Below are 17,297 nucleotides of genomic sequence, written 5' to 3'. Positions count from 1 at the left end.
ATGTATTCTTGAGCAGTGGGACCTTGCGGGCGCTGCAGGATTTCAGTCCTTCACGGCGTAGTGTGTTACCAATTGTTTTCTTGGTGACTATGGTCCCAGCTGCCTTGAGATCATTGACAAGATCCTCCCGTGTAGTTCTGGGCTGATTCCTCACCGTTCTCATGATCATTGCAACCCCACGAGGTGAGATCTTGCATGGAGCCCCAGGCCGAGGGATATTGACAGTTATTTTGTGTTTCTACCATTTGCGAATAATCACACCAAATGTTGTCACCTTCTCACCAAGCTGCTTGGCGATGGTCTTGTAGCCCATTCCAGCCTTGTGTAGGTCTACAATCTTGTCCCTGACATCCTTGGAGAGCTCTTTGGTCTTGGCCATGGTGGAGAGTTTGGAATCTGATTAATTGATTGCTTCTGTGGACAGGTGTCTTTTTTACAGGTAACAAGCTGCGGTTAGGAGCACTCCCTTTAAGAGTGTGCTCCTAATCTCAGTTCGTTACCTGTATAAAAGACACCTGGGAGCCAGAAATCTTTCTGATTGAGAGAGGGTCAAATACTTATTTCCCTCATTAAAATGCAAATCAATTTATAACATTTTTGACATGCGTTTTTCTGGATATTTTTGTTGTTATTCTGTCTCTCACTGTTCAAATAAACCTACCATTAAAATTATAGACTGATCCTTTCTTTATCAGTGGACAAATGTACAAAATCAGCAAGGGATCAAATACTTTTCCCCCCACTGTATGTACCTGTAACATCTTTACTGCACTCAAATGATGGCATATAAAAGTTGAACATACACTACACCTTATCCTATAGTATTGATGACCCCCAGAGGAAAAAAGATGTGATTGGTAGAATTGATTGGGATAAGATAGGAAGTAGGAGGGAAAAAATAATAATAAAAAAGGCTGCACCAAACTGGCATCTACATTACCGTTCTGGTCTTGGTTGGAAAACAGCCTACTTGCACTGGACACGGTCTTGCCGATGTCAGCAAGTGAGCGCAGGTTGGACTTCTTGGTCTGGTGACGATGTTTCCGTAGCAACGTGTACATGACCTGATCCTTTAGCTCAGGCTTTAGCTGACCGATCTCGATCTGGCTGTCAGTGATCAACTCTGATAGAGGGTGTGGAAACAGGCAGGGGGGAGGATAACAGAGAGACAAAAGGGGATGGAGAGAATGTCAATACTGAGGACACTTGGTTTCAAAGTGCACAGTTTTGGAACGTTCCAATTCTAAAAGTGCTACAGTCAAACAGTGATGTTTTTGCATATCCTGGTGCAGTGAGATACTGAGGCTTATGGGAAGTGTACTTGTCTTACCAACCACCTGTGGTAGAGTGGAGGCCTCCAGGTCCAGCAGGATGGTGCCCTTCTCGATGCAGGTCTTCAGCTCAAACAGACTGTGAAGGGACAAGGTGGCCACATGGGGCTTACTCCAACGCTCTCCTCCCTTCTCCACCTTCTCCTCAAACTTGATCCACCTTGAGCGAGAGAGGAATAGATTGAGACAGAGTGAAAGCATGAGGGGTGTGTGTGTGTGTGTGTGTGTGTGTGTGTGTGTGTGTGTGTGTGTGTGTGCGCGTGAGAGAGAGAGAGAGAGACCAAGAACGAGAGAGATACAGAAGGAGAGGAAATAATACTCATCATTACAAAGATGCATGTGCACAGCAGGTCCTGCAAGGTACAGTAGGTTACCTCACAATAAAGGTCTGTAGACAAAGCCTTTCATATACTTTCACTGCCAAATACGGGCCGCAGACAAAAGGAGACAAGGAGAGTTTTATTTTCTTTACAAAACAACCGCTCTATGTTATTGGTTCATCACAGGTCATGGAAAATAGCAGCGGATGCGGGATGACGCAATAAAAATACTGGTAAGACTACTTTAAGGGTCCTGAGTAAATCATTTATAAGGCATTTACAATCTGTTTGCTCACCATTTAGTAATCATTACTCCCACATTTGTAAACATTAGTAAGTTAGTTATTCAGACATGTATACTGTATATATTTCCTTAAACATCCTGTTCTGTGTTCTTACTCTTTTATCAGGTACTGCAGGAACGTCTACCAATGGAATGCCCATCTTTTTGGAGAAATTACAGTGGTCACTCAAACATTAATATAAAGTGTTTATAAAGCATAAATAGCACTCACTTTACATTAGGGACTGCAAAAATATTTTACTAATGATTAGTAAATGGTTTATTCATGCGGGAGTAATGATTAATAAATGGTGAACACACAATTTAAACACCTTATAAATGGTTTATTACAGACCCTTAAAATAAAGTGTTAACAAAATACTTTATATACTACATGTACAGAACGGGGGGGGGGACAGAAAGGCCTCAGAGACAGTCAGAAAACAACCTGTCCTGGAAGACATCACATGGGAGGTAATGGAGGTTGTGTTCTGGGTTCTGAGGTTCGAGGTTGTTTTCTGGGTTCTGAGGTTAAGGATATTTATTTATTTTATTTTACCTTTATTTAACTAGGCAAGTCAGTTAAAAACAAATTATTATTTTCATGACGGCCTAGGAACAGTGGGTTAACTGCCTGTTCAGGGGCAGAACGACAGATTTTTACCTTGTCGGTTCAGGGATTCGATCTTGCAAACTCTCGGTTACTAGTCCAACGCTCTAACCACTATGCTACCTGCCGCTGATACAGTGGGGGAAAAAAGTATTTGATCCCCTGCTGATTTTGTACGTTTGCCCACTGATGAAGAAAGGATCAGTCTATAATTTTAATGGTAGGTTTATTTGAACAGTGAGAGACAGAATAACAACAAAAATATCCAGAAAAACGCATGTCAAAAATGTTATAAATTGATTTGCATTTTAATGAGGGAAATAAGTATTTGACCCCCTCTCAATCAGAAAGATTTCTGGCTCCCAGGTGTCTTTTATACAGGTAACGAACTGAGATTAGGAGCACACTCTTAAAGGGAGTGCTCCTAACCGCAGCTTGTTACCTGTAAAAAAGACATGTCCACAGAAGCAATCAATCAATCAGATTCCAAGCATAATGTTTCCACCTCCATGTTTGATGGTGGAGATGGTGTTCTTGGGGTCATAGGTAGCATTCCTCCTCCTCCAAACACAGTGAGTTGAGTTGATGCCAAAGAGCTCCATTTTGGTCTCATCTGACCACAACACTTTCACCAGTTGTCCTCTGAATCATTCAGATGTTCATTGGCAAACTTCAGACGGGCATGTATATGTATTCTTAAGCAGGGGGACTTTGCGGGCGCTGCAGGATTTCAGTCCTTCACGGCGTAGTGTGTTACCAATTGTTTTCTTGGTGACTATGGTCCCAGCTGCCTTGAGATTATTGACAAGATCCTCCTGTGTAGTTCTGGGCTGATTCCTCACCGTTCTCATGATCATTGCAACCCCACGAGGTGAGATCTTGCATGGAGCCCCAGGCTGAGGGATATTGACAGTTCTTTTGTGTTTCTTCCATTTGCGAATAATCCCACCAACTGTTGTCACCTTCTCACCAAGCTGCTTGGCGATGGTCTTGTAGCCCATTCCAGCCTTGTGTAGGTCTACAATCTTGTCCCTGACATCCTTGGAGAGCTCTTTGGTCTTGGCCATGGTGGAGAGCTTGGAATCTGATTGATTGATTGCTTCTGTGGACATGTCTTTTTTACAGGTAACAAGCTGCGGTTAGGAGCACTCCCTTTAAGAGTGTGCTCCTAATCTCAGTTCGTTACCTGTATAAAAGACACCTGGGAGCCAGAAATCTTTCTGATTGAGAGGGGGTCAAATGCTTATTTCCCTCATTAAAATGCAAATCATTTTATAACATTTTTGACATGCGGTTTTCTGGATTTTTTTGTTGTTATTCTGTCTCTCACTGTTCAAATAAACCTACCATTAAAATGATAGACTGATCATTTCTTTGTAAGTGGGCAAACGTACAAAATCAGCAGGGGATCAAATACTTTTCCCCCCCACTGTATGTCCTGGGTTCTGAGGTTAAGGTTATGTCCTGGGTTCTGAGGTTAAGGTTATGTCCTGGGTTCTGAGGTTAAGGTTGTGTTCTGGGTTCTGAGGTTATGTCCTGGGTTCTGAGGTTAAGGTTGTGTTCTGGGTTCAGGGAGGGAACAGAGAGGTGTTTCCTCCAGATAGGAGTGAGCTAGTAGTTCACCAGAGGACACACTACTCCCCTATGCTGACAAACTGACAGTACTTTTGACAGTAATTCAGTCTGAAGGAAGTATGGTTTGAAGGGACTGAAATGCATGCATCAGAAAGGTATAAGTTCAGAATATCATCAGGCAATAATTGAGTATGAACCTCTTTTTCCCCCAGTCCGATTTAGTGTCTGGCCTTTCCACTCTGTTCTATACCTCCGTGATTGGGTCATAATATTTTGTAGCCTAATCTGTAGAAAAGATAGCCACGTTTGTAGGAATAAAACACAAACCGCTGTTTATTTCAACTGCATCTATCTCGATAAAATGTTTAAAAAGAGTTTCTCTCGCAAACCCATTTTAAAATCAGGTGACCCCCACATTGGGTCGCGACCCCTAGTTTGTGAAACACTAATGTACACACACACACACACACACACACACACACACACAGTACATGTACACATGCATGCGCATGTAACCGATGTGAAATGGCTAGTTAGTTAGCGGTGGTGCGCGGTAATAGCGTTTCAATTAGTGACGTCACTCACTCTGAGACTTGAAGTAGGGTTTCCCCTTGCGTTGCAAGGGCCGCGGCTTTTGTGGCGCGATGGGTAACCCTGGTTATAATTGGTTCGAGCCCGGGTTGGGGCGAAGAGAGGGACGGAACCTACACTGTTACACGCACACACACACAATCCCCCCTACTCAAGAATACATGTATACACACACACGCTGCTGCCTTACTCCATACGTGAGCCGTTGCCTGGACTATAGCAGAGCACTGAAACGGGAAACATTTCAAGCTGAACTGTGTGTGTGTGTACTGGTGCTTTTGGATTTGAACACGATTTCCCAGAAACGCCAGCTGCATTGGTAGTCGTTTGGTCACAGCTTTGGACTGGTTGCGGGAGACTGAGACCGAACTGGAGATGCGTGGATCGACTCATAACACGCAGTCCCCGCAGTTATAGCCACAGGGCCAGCAAGTTAGGGTCATGAAATATTGTGTGGCTGAATGACGGGTGGGTGGCAGTCAGGTTGAATGAAGAGAAAATACTGTAACGACCCGGTATTGTGTTCTGTGTTTGTGGGTGTGTTATGGTTCTCATGGCTACTAGCAGGGGTTAAATATGTCAGGACAGAGGGAAAGGTTGGGGGGGTATGATGGGTAATCCCGCGGGATTTGGAAATGCATAAATAGGGATTACTGTCTCATCTTCTTTCTTTCTGTTCGGGGCCTTGATCTGTTCCTATGGGAGTGACCCTTAACTCGACATGGTATAATTGTGTACGTTCGGCATTTAGCGGCGTGGGCTGTGGCCTGAACAATAGCCCAGTTTAGGAATAAACCTGTGTTCTGACCTGCACACCTAGAGTCCGTCTGGCGTCAGAAGTGCTTTCGAACTACGGGATCGAGACTAGGCGAGTTAGCTGTTCAGTATAGGCCGGGTTGGCTTTAGCGTGACTCGCATCCACGGTCATGATGCTTGGGGCGAGGCGGAAAATTAAGGAAGAGTCAGACAATGTGTCCGTTGTGGGCTCGGGGGTACCCGGTCGGGAGGGTCGGGCGGCGACTGCCGTAGAAGAGCTGGAGGGCCACATGGCGGGAGTTAAATTGTCAGTCAGCAAGATGGCAGAACTGGCGGGTTTTCCTTCACACCGCTCGAGAGCAGACGTCACGGCGACGGGGATATCGACGTCACCGGGTGCGGAAATGGCGGGGCCTGCTTATGTAAACAGAGATGGCAGCGGCCTATTGCCATTAGCCACGGTAGCGGCTAAACTACCAAAGTTCAATGGACAAGGTAAATGGGAAGTTTTTTTCACTCAATTCGAGTTGTTGGCTAGAGCCGGGAGGTGGTCTGACGAGACGAAAGCGTTACAGCTTGCCCTGAGCCTGGCAGAGGAGGCGTCAGAATGCCTGTTAACGCTAGCCCCGGACGAGAGGGGCGACTACGGTGCGCTAGTGGAGGCATTGGGGGGCCGTTTCGGCAGCGACGCGCAGCCCAAAATGCTGCGGATTGAACTGAGTAACAAAAAGAGACTTCAGGGGGAATCATTAAAGGCGTTGGCAAGTGGTATTCTGAGCCTGACCAGGTGGGCTTATGCAACTATGCCGATTGGGGTGCAAGACGAGCTGGCACGGGACAGTTTTATTAGAGCGCTCTCTTCCACCGAACTGGGTAAGCATGTTCAGATGGCGGACCCACCATCTCTGTGGGCTGCAGTGGAGATAGCCAGGAAGAGCGAGCTGATCTGGGGTGAGGGAGTGAGAGTCGAAGTCGCCAGTCAACCAGAGGTGAGAGCAGCGGTGGCTGGGGTGCCAGGGGTCACGAAACCAGAGTGGGTCGACGAGTTGGGCGGGCTAGTCAAGACTGCTTCGCTTGTCATGGAGAGGGGCTCCAGGCAGCGTCGCAGTGTCAGCTCAACTCCTATTGTCTGCTGGGGTTGTGGCCAGCCTGGCCACATTCAGCGGGAGTGTGGCAGATTCCCCCGTCACCAGGGAAACGACGGCGGGTTCTCGCGCAGGGGGCAGCGCGGACCCACCCCCCGCCCCCACTGTAAGCAAAAGAGGTACCCAGCAGCGCAGACAAGAGGGTGGGGACCTGCTCCCCCAGGGTGTAGCTGCCGCCGTGTTTCCTAGTCCGGTAGTTGTGGTGGGACGTACCACCGTTGGGGACTTCTGCAATGTCATCATCAAGGTAGAGGGGGTGGAATGTTTGGCCCTGTTCGACACGGGCTCTACAGTAACCCTGGTGAGACCAGACATACTACCTGTTGGGGTGCGGGTGGAGCCGACCCTTGTCCAGCTACGGACTGTCACGGGGGAGCTAGCCCCCATGTTAGGGAAGTGTCAGCTATCTGTGACTGTGGGGTGTCCGGCGTGGGTAGCAGCGGTGCAGGACCCCTGTATACTGGGAATGGACTTTTTGAAAACTGTGGGGCTCAGTTGGACTTAGCGTCGGGCACTTTGAGGCTGTCGGGGGGGCCCACAGTGGGAATGTCGCCTTCGGGAGGGCCAGCAGGGGGCAGGGCTGTCCCTCCGTCTTCCTCCAAGCTTGCAGAAACTCCACCGGTCATCCCGGCTGCTCCCTTGGTCGTTGTGCCATTCCAGCAGCTGTCTCCGGCGGCGACGGCCTTCACTCCCCATCATGGTGCAAGCACAGGCAGCTCAGTAGCCCAAAACACACTGGCTCCTTCACCCCATCAGCCCGACGGGGGGAAGGAGGAAGCTATCGACGCCATCGAGGCTGTGTGGCTGAAGAACTGTTAGGGTCTGGATGAGAGACAACAGAGACAGTTAAAGCAGCTGCTGTTGGACTTTAAAGATAGCTTCGCTTGGGGGGAAGATGAGGTAGGACAAACGCACCTAGTTCAGCACGAAATAGACACTGGGGACGCCCGACCCATTAAAATTTGGCCCCGTCGTATTCCCCTTGCCAGGAGGGAAGCAGCAGACACAGATATTGTTGACATGTTGCGGGCTGATTTCATTGAGCCATCAGATAGCCCATGGTCCGCGCCGGTCGTCATGGTGCCTAAGAAAGGGGGGTAAACTTAGGTTTTGTGTTGACTACAGGGGCCTAAATTCTGTCACCACTAAAGACTCTTATCCCCTACCGAGGATTGATGAGTCGCTAGACCACGTGAGAGGGTCCTCGTGGTTCTCCTCCCTTGATCTGCGCAGTGGCTACTGGCAGGTGCCCCTCTCGCCAGGGGCACGTGAAAAAACGGCCTTCTCCACAGATAGGGGCCATTGGCAGTTCAAGGTGCTGTGCTTCGGGCTCTGTAATGCTCCTGCCACCTTTGAGAGGCTCATGGACAGAGTGCTGGCGGGGGTTCCGAGAGACGAGTGTGTTGTGTACCTAGACGACATATTGGTGCATGGCACATCGTTTGAGGGGGCACTGGGGGCAATTAGGCGAGTGTTGGAGAGGATCTCGGGGGCGGGGCTAAAATTACATCCGGGAAAGTGCCATTTCATGCAAAGGGAGGTGGCGTTCCTGGGGCATCAGCTGGGTGGTGAGGGCATCAGCACGATGCCAGACAAAGTAGAGGCTGTGAGGGGGTGGCCAGTTCCAGGGGGAAAAAAAGAGGTTAAGAGCTTCCTGGGGCTGGCATCCTACTATCGTAGGTTTGTGAAGGGGTTTGCGGGGGTAGCGGCTCCTTTGAACCACCTTCTCAAGGAGGACACTGTTTTTCAGTGGACCGAAGAGCACCAGCGGGCGTTTGAGGCCCTCAAACGTGCCCTGATGGAGGCCCCTGTCCTGGCCTCACCAGACCCGAACCGGCCGTTCATCCTGGACACCGACGCAAGCAATGAGGGTTTGGGGGCTGTGCTGGCTCAGCGTGGTCCTGATGGGGAACACGTAGTAGCTTATTAGAGCAGAACTTTTGATAAGGCTGAAAAACGCTACTGCGTGACAAGGAGAGAGCTTTTGGCTGTCGTGGCAGCAGTACGCCATTTCAAGTACTACCTGGGGGGCCTGCCGTTTGTGGTCCGGACGGATCACTCCGCCCTGCAGTGGCTTCTCTCCTTCAAGGAGCCAGAGGGTCAGATTGCCTGCTGGCTGGAGGAGCTGCAACCCTACGACTTCCAGGTGGAGCACAGAGCCGGCCTTCGCCACAGCAATGCAGACGCCTTGTCCCGCCGCCCGTGTGCTGAGGATGGCTGTGGGTACTGCGCCAAACGGCTGGAGCGAGAGAGAGAACTGTGCAGGGAGGAGGGAGTCACCGCCACGGTGAGTCAGCTGAGTGTGACAGAGTGCCGGGAGCTTGAGGCTGTGGACGTTGGGGAGTGGAGGCGTCGCCAGGAGGAGGACGCAGAGCTGCGTCCTGTGCTGCGGTGGGTGGAAGAGAGAAGACGACCGCCGTGGGGGGAAGTAGCCCCTCTATCACCAGTCACCAAGGGACTGTGGGCTAAATTCACAGTCCTTAGAGTGGCTGAGGGAGTGCTCCAGAAGGGGTGGAAAAAGCCAGCGACTGGAGAAATTACGTGGCAGGTAGTGGTGCCCAAAAGGCTGCAGGGGAGCGTGTTACAGCAGCTTCATGGGGGAGTTGGCGCAGGGCATTTTGGGGTCTCCAAAACATTAAAGCGCGTGCGTAAAGGCTTCTATTGGGCCAGGCACAGGAGGGATGTTGAGGACTTTTGTAGGCAGTGCGACGAGTGTGCTGCTAAAAAAGGACCTCCAGGTCAGTCACACGCCCTCCTACAACAATTCCCAGTAGGGGAGCCCATGGAGAGACTGGGGGTAGACATAGTGGGGCCGTTTCCAACCACAGACAGCGGTAACAGGTGGATTCTAACCGCTATGGACTACTTCACCAAGTGGCCGGAGGCTTACGCTCTCCCAGACCAGGAGGCAGAGACAGTAGCTGATGCGTTGGTGGGGGGAATAATCAGTCGGTTTGGGGTGCCACAGTCTATTCACAGCGACCAGGGAGAAACTTCGAGTCACGGGTGTTCTCAGAGTTGTGTAGACGGTTAGGCGCGGAGAAGACGCGCACTACTCCGCTTCACCCCCAGAGTGATGGGCTGGTGGAAAGATTTAGCAGAACATTAGAACAACAGCTGGCCATCGTTACCTCAAAACACCAGAGAGATTGGGACACCCACTTACCGTTTATTCTTATGGCATGTAGGTCGGCTGTTCAAGAATCGACTGCCGGTTAGAAGCGGCTCGCAACTCGAGAACGCAGGGGTGCGCCAAAAGCGCCACTACGACTCGCGCGCTAGGGGGAGGCACTTTGGAGCGGGAGAATGTGTGTGGCTTCACAACCCCACGCGCAAGAAGGGGCGGTGCCCAAAGCTGGACAGTGCATGGGTGGGGCCGTGTCTGGTGATAGAGAGAGTGGGGGAGGTGACGTACCGGGTGGATGTCCCCCCACGGAGCAGGAAGGTGGTGGTCCACCGGGACCGATTGGCACCCTACAGAGGGAGGAAAACGGTAGGAAATGGGAGTGAGGTCTCTGATGTGGGCCCACGGGAACAGTCTAACGAGGGGACTCTAGCGCAACCTGAGCCTGGGATGGGGGCTGCTTCTTCGGAGGGCGCTGGAAATGACATTGGGGCAGATGAGTGTTCTGGGGGTTCACCGGTGAGAGCCACGGGGAGGCCCAAGAGACTGATGCGATCTCCGGGTCGTTTTAAGGATTTTGTTGTGTAACCCTAGGGGCTAGGGTTTAGAAAGGGGGGGGCTATGTAACGACCCGGTATTGTGTTCTGTGTTTGTGGGTGTGTTATGGTTCTCATGGCTACTAGCAGGGGTTAAATATGTCAGGACAGAGGGAAAGGTTGGGGGGGTATGATGGGTAATCCCGCGGGATTTGGAAATGCATAAATAGGGATTACTGTCTCATCTTCTTTCTTTCTGTTCGGGGCCTTGATCTGTTCCTATGGGAGTGACCCTTAACTCGACATGGTATAATTGTGTACGTTCGGCATTTAGCGGCGTGGGCTGTGGCCTGAACAATAGCCCAGTTTAGGAATAAACCTGTGTTCTAACCTGCACACCTAGAGTCCGTCTCTTTTCCCTTTATGACCCAGCCGGGTCATTACAATACATTTAAACGATCATAACTGTATCAGAGAGAGAAAGACAATAGTTGAACAGTTTTGAACAAATTTATTTCAAAAGTAAGGAGAAGCGAGAGAGTGAGAGAGAGTGAGAGACAGCTATATTTACGTTGTATTTTTTTTAAAACTTATACTTAGCTAGCATCGAATGCAGCTGGCTAGTTTAGCCTACTCAAACACCCGCCTCAAACAGAAAAGGATGCTATGTTAGCTAGCTGGCTATCCAACACTGGAACTCTTCCAAGTCAAGGTAAGCTTTTGGTTTTATAAATGTATTGCCACCGGGCCCGCTGGTGTAACTGCTAAATTGCTTGCTGATGACTGTACTGCATGATTGTAGCGGGTTTACAAACGTGTTCGTTCGAGTAGCTATGTTGGCTATGATGTCACAACGATGTAGGCTGTGTGGGGTTAGTGGTCATGATAGGTTTGGGTTGAAAAGGTTTTTTCACCTGGTCAAAGACAGCTGATGTGTTGTCAACAAGTGAAGGGACAAGGTGAGAGAAGTCAGAAGTTTACATACTGTAACGGCTGTCTACGGAAGAAGTGGACCAAAATGCGGCGGAGTTAGGGTTCGTCATTTTTAATGTTACGAACACTATGCAATTCACAAAACAACAAAAACTGACAGCCAACACAGTCCTGTCAGGTGCAACAACAGTGACAAGCACAATTACCCACACCACACAACGGAAACGTAGGCAACTTATGTGTGACTCCCAATCAACCACAACCCTCTACAGCTGTGCTTGATTGGAAGTCACACGGCCAAAATTAAATGAAACAATAAAACACTCACTCCCTTCTGCCACGTCCTGACCCAACTACACCCTCTACTGGTCAGGACGTGACAGTACCCCCCCCCCTCAAGGTGCAGACCCCGGGATGCACCTAAAAAGTCCGGCCACCCTGGCAGAACAGGGCAGTCCGGCCACTCTGGCAGAACAGGGCAGTCCGGCCACTCTGGCAGAACAGGGCAGTCCGGCCACTCTGGCAGAACAGGGCAGTCCGGCCACTCTGGCAGAACAGGGCAGTCCGGCCACTCTGGCAGAACAGGGCAGTCCGGCCACTCTGGCAGAACAGGGCAGTCCGGCCACTCTGGCAGAACAGGGCAGTCCGGCCACTCTGGCAGAACAGGGCAGTCCGGCCACTCTGGCAGAACAGGGCAGTCCGGCCACTCTGGCAGACCAGGGCAGTCCGGCCACTCTGGCAGAACAGGGCAGTCCGGCCACTCTGGCAGAACAGGGCAGTCCGGCCACTCTGGCAGTTCAGGGCAGTCCGGCCACTCTGGCAGTTCAGGGCAGTCCGGCCACTCTGGCAGTTCAGGGCAGTCCGGCCACTCTGGCAGTTCAGGGCAGTCCGGCCACTCCGGCAGTTCAGGGCAGTCCGGCCACTCCGGCAGTTCAGGGCAGTCCGGCCACTCCGGCAGTTCAGGGCAGTCCGGCCACTCCGGCAGTTCAGGGCAGTCCGGCCACTCCGGCAGTTCAGGGCAGTCCGGCCACTCCGGCAGTTCAGGGCAGTCCGGCCACTCCGGCAGTTCAGGGCAGTCCGGCCACTCCGGCAGTTCAGGGCAGTCCGGCCACTCCGGCAGTTCAGGGCAGTCCGGCCACTCCGACGACTGTTGACTGACGGGCAGCTCCGACGACTGTTGACTGGCGGGCAGCTCCGACGACTGTTGACTGGCGGGCAGCTCCGACGACTGTTGACTGGCGGGCAGCTCCGACGACTGTTGACTGGCGGGCAGCTCCGACGACTGTTGACTGGCGGGCAGCTCCGACGACTGTTGACTGGCGGGCAGCTCCGACGACTGTTGACTGGCGGGCAGCTCCGACGACTGTTGACTGGCGGGCAGCTCCGACGACTGTTGACTGGCGGGCAGCTCCGACGACTGTTGACTGGCGGGCAGCTCCGACGACTGTTGACTGGCGGGCAGCTCCGACGACTGTTGACTGGCGGGCAGCTCCGACTCAGGATTCACCAGGCTGGGGAGACATAACGGAGGCCTGGCTCTGGGCGCAGGCCCTGGACTCACCAGTCTGGGAAGGCCCGCTGGAGGCCTGGTTTGAGGAGGTGGCACAGGAGAGACCAGGGTGAGAGACCCACTGGAGGACCGGTCCGTGGAGGAGACACGGGCTTGACCAGGATAGGGAGATCCACTGGAGGACTGGTCCGTGGAGGAGACACGGGCTTGACCCGGATAGGGAGACCCACTGGAGTACTGGTCCGTGGAGGAGGCACGGGCTTGACCAGGATGGGAAGACATGCAGGAGGCTTGGTTCTGGGCGTAGGTACAGGATGTGCAGGGCTGGGAAGACATGCAGGAGGCCTGTTTCTGGGCGCAGGCACAGTCTTTACCAGACAACCAGCACGCACCTCAGGACGAGTATGGAGAGCTGCCTCAGGTGACATCATACCCACGACACGCTCATTAGGGCGAATGCCGTACTTTATGCACCACACTAGCAACTCTCTCATCTCTCTCTCTCCTAATTTTCCCATTAACCCCGTCACAGTCTCTGTCTCATATCCCTCGCTCACCTCCAATGTCATCCCGACTGGCTCTGGTTCCGACCTCAGCTCCACCGACTGTCCCGTGTGCCCCCCCAAAAAAAATGATTGGGGCTGCCTCTCACGCTCGTTGCGCTCTCTCTCCTCGTAGTATCGCCTCTCCGCTCTCGCCGCTTCAATCTCCCACTGCGGGAGGCGATAATCCCCAGCCTGAGTCCATGGTCCCTCTCCGTCCAGGATCTGTTCCCACGTCCATTTGTTCATAACGCAGTAGTCCTGCTGCTCCTTCCTCTTCCGCCGCTTGGTCCTGGTTTGGTGGGTAATTCTGTAACGGCTGTCTACGGAAGAAGTGGACCAAAATGCGGCGGAGTTAGGGTTCGTCATTTTTAATGTTACGAACACTATGCAATTCACAAAACAACAAAAACTGACAGCCAACACAGTCCTGTCAGGTGCAACAACAGTGACAAGCACAATTACCCACACCACACAACGGAAACGTAGGCAACTTATGTGTGACTCCCAATCAACCACAACCCTCTACAGCTGTGCTTGATTGGAAGTCACACGGCCAAAATTAAATGAAACAATAAAACACTCACTCCCTTCTGCCACGTCCTGACCCAACTACACCCTCTACTGGTCAGGACGTGACACATACACCTTAGCCAAAAACATTTAGTCAGTTTTTCACAATTCCTGACATTTAATCCTAGTAAAAAAATCCCTGTCTTAGGTCAGTTAGGATCATCACTTTATTTTAAGAATGTGAAATGTCAGAACAATAGTAGAGAGAATGATTTATTTCAGCTTTTATTTTTTTCATCACATTCCCAGTGGGTCAGAAGTTTACATACACTGTAATAGTATTTGGTAGCATTGCCTTTAAATTGTTTAACTTGGGTCAAACGTATCGGGTAGCCTTCCACAAGCTTCCCACAATAAGTTGGGTGAATTTTGGCCCATTCCTCCTGTAAGAGATGGTGTAACTGAGTAAGATTTGTAGGCCTCCTTGCTAGCACACACTTTTTCAATTCTGCCCACAAATATCTATAGGATTGAGGTCAGGGCTTTGTGATGGCCACTCCAATATCTTGACTTGGTTGTCCTTAAGTCATTTTGCCACAACTTTGGAAGTATGCTTGGGGTCATTGTCCATTTGGAAGACCCATTTCCGACCAAGCTTTAACTTCCTGACTGATGTCTTGAGATGTTGCTTTAAAATATCCGCATAATTTTCATTCAAATGATGCCATCTATTTTGTGAAGTGCACCAGTCCCTCCTGCAGCAAAGTACCCCCACAACATGATGCTGCCACCCCCGTGCTTCACAGTTGGGATGGTGTTCTTCGGCTTGCAAGCCTCCCCCTTTTTCCTCCAAACATAACGATGGTCATTATGGCCAAACAGTTCTATTTTTGTTTCATCAGGACATTTCTACCAAAAGTACGATATTTGTCCCCATGTGCAGTTGCAAACCGTAGTCTGTCTTTTTTATGGCGGTTTTGGAGCAGTGGCTTCTTCCTTGCTGAGCAGCCTTTCAGGTTATGTCGATATAGGACTCCTTTTACTGTGGATATAGATACTTTTGTACCTTTTTCCTCCAGCATCTTCACAGGGTCCTTTGCTGTTGTTATAGGATTGATTTGCACTTTTCGCACCAAAGTATGTTCATCTCTAGGAGATAGAACAGGTCTCCTTCCTGAGCGGTATGACGGCTGCGTGGTCCCATGGTTGCTTACTATTGTTTGTACAGATGGACGTGGTACCTTCAGGCGTTTGAAAATTGCTCCCAATGATGAACCAGACTTGTGGAGGTCTACAATTATTTTTCTGAGGTCTTGGCTGATTTCGTTTGATTTTCCCATGATGTCAAGCAAAGAGGCACTGAGTTTGAAGGTAGGCCTTGAAATACATCCACAGGTACACCACCAATTGAATCAAATAATGTAAATTAGCCAAACAGAAGCTTCTAAAGCCATGACATAATTTTCTGGAATTTTCCAAGCTGTTTAAAGGCACAGTCAACTTAGTGTATGTAAACTTCTAATCCACTGGAATTGTGATACAGTGAATTAAAAGTGAAATAATCTGTCTAAACAATTGTTGGGAGAATTACTTGTGTCATGCACAAAGTAGATGGCCTAACCAACTTGCCAAAACTATAGTTTGTTAACAAGAAATTTGTGGAGTGGTTGAAAAACGAATTTTAATGATTCCAACCTAAGTGTATGTAAACTTCTGACAACAGGTACAGGATGGCAACAACAACTGCCCGAGTTACACCAGGAATGCACAATCCCTCCATCAGTGCTCAGACTGTCCACAATAGGCTGAGAGAGGCTGGACTGAGGGCTTGTAGGCCTGTTTTAAGGCAGGTCCTCACCAGACATCTCCGGCAACAACGTCGCCTACAGGCACAAACCCACCATCGCTGGACCAGACAGGACTGGCAAAAAGTGCTCTTCACTGACGAGTCGCGGTTTTGTCTCACCGGGGGTGATGGTCGGATTCGCGTTTATCGTCGAAGGAATGAGCGTTACACCGAGGCCTGTCCTCTGGAGCGGGATCGATTTGGAAGTGGTGGGTCCGTCATGGTCTGGGGCGGTGTGTCACAGCATCATCGGACTGAGCTTGTTGTCATTGGATGCAATCTCAACGCTGTGTCTTACAGGGAAGACATCCTCCTACCTCATGTGGTACCATTCCTGCAGGCTCATCCTGACATGCCCCTCCACCATGACAATACCACCAGCCATACTGCTCGTTCTGTGCGTAATTTCCTGCAAGTTTAACAGTGTAGGTTCCGTCCCTCTCTTCGCCCCAACCCAGGCTCGAACCAGAGACCCTTGCACACATCAACAACTGACAGCCACGAAGCATCGTTACCCATCGCGCCACAAAAGCCACGTCCCTTTCAACGCAAGGGGAAACCCTACTTCAAGTCTCAGAGCGAGTGACGTCACTGATTGAAATGCTATTAGCGCGCACCACCGCTAACTAACTAGCCATTTCACATCGGTTACACTCACCCCCCCCTTTGACCTCCTCCTTTTCCGCAGCAACCAATGATCCGGGTCAACAGCATCAATGTAACAGTGTAGGTTCCGTCAGTGTTCTGCCATGGCCAGCCAAGTGCCTGGATCTCAATCCCATTGAGCACGGCTGAGATCTGTTGGATCGGAGGGTGAGGGCTAGGGCCATTCCCCCCAGAAATGTCTGGGAACTTGCAGGTGCCTTGGAAGAAGAGTGGGGTAACATCTCACAGCAAGAACTGGCAAATCTGGTGCAGTCCATGAGGAGGCGATGCACTGCAGTACTTAGTGCAGCTGGTGGCCACACCAGATACTGACCGTTACTTTTGATTTTTACACCCCCTTTGTTCAGGGACACATTATTCAATTTCTGTTAGTCACATGTCTGTGGAACTTCATGGGGGAGTTGGCGCAGGGCATTTTGGGGTCTCCAAAACGTTAAAGCAAAAGCAAAAGTAACGTTCAAATATTCACACGTTAAGTTTGCTGAAAATAAACGCAGTTGACATTGCGAGGACGTTTATTGTTCCGCTGAGTTATTATATATATATATATATATATATATATAGTATTTCAACCACAAAATATTCATCCGAGACAAACTGAAATCTTATCAGAAGCATGTTGGGTTATTTTCACAGCTTTCTATTTCCTTACAACCCATTAAATTGATGTCATTTGGAAATTTTGCACAGAAAATCAATATTTTGTTGGGTTTTTTTGGATTTTTTCCCCCGGTCCCTAAATATCTTTGCTCCATGAAAGAAGCAGAGATGACAAGTGAAAACTTTATCAATATCAACTAGATTAAAACATACATTCTATCATTTATGACATTCTGGTGAGCAAGTGTTTATTTAGTCTTCTCGGGCAACATATGACAGAAGAGAAGTTGCATGTATCTAATTATAGACAAGTTCATTAACAAATAGCCAACCAAAATGTCAAAAATTATTAGCAGAAACATATCTAAATCAGACAAAATTATCCTGCACCCAGTCAAAAAAAAACTTCCACCGTC

At 50.0% G+C, this 17,297-nt stretch overlaps 1 protein-coding gene across 5 annotated transcripts in view; it reads right to left on the bottom strand.

The window, feature by feature from the left end:
* LOC106569503 (electrogenic sodium bicarbonate cotransporter 1) overlaps window positions 1–17,297 on the bottom strand; it is a 109,696-nt gene that overhangs the window by 54,729 nt on the left and 37,670 nt on the right. For all 5 annotated transcript variants that reach the window (XM_014140925.2, XM_014140935.2, XM_014140917.2 and 2 more), the window contains 2 exons: window positions 1,331–1,491; window positions 941–1,123 (listed from right to left, as the gene is read on the bottom strand). In XM_014140925.2, coding sequence (XP_013996400.1) covers window positions 941–1,123; window positions 1,331–1,491 — 344 coding nt within the window. The remainder of the gene's footprint in view (window positions 1–940; window positions 1,124–1,330; window positions 1,492–17,297) is intronic.

This window comes from Salmo salar, chromosome ssa01 (genome assembly GCF_905237065.1).
Source record: "Salmo salar chromosome ssa01, Ssal_v3.1, whole genome shotgun sequence".
Lineage (NCBI taxonomy): Eukaryota > Metazoa > Chordata > Actinopteri > Salmoniformes > Salmonidae > Salmo > Salmo salar.
The sequence above is the reverse complement of the archived record's forward strand: the minus strand, read 5'-3'. Positions and strand labels throughout refer to the sequence as shown.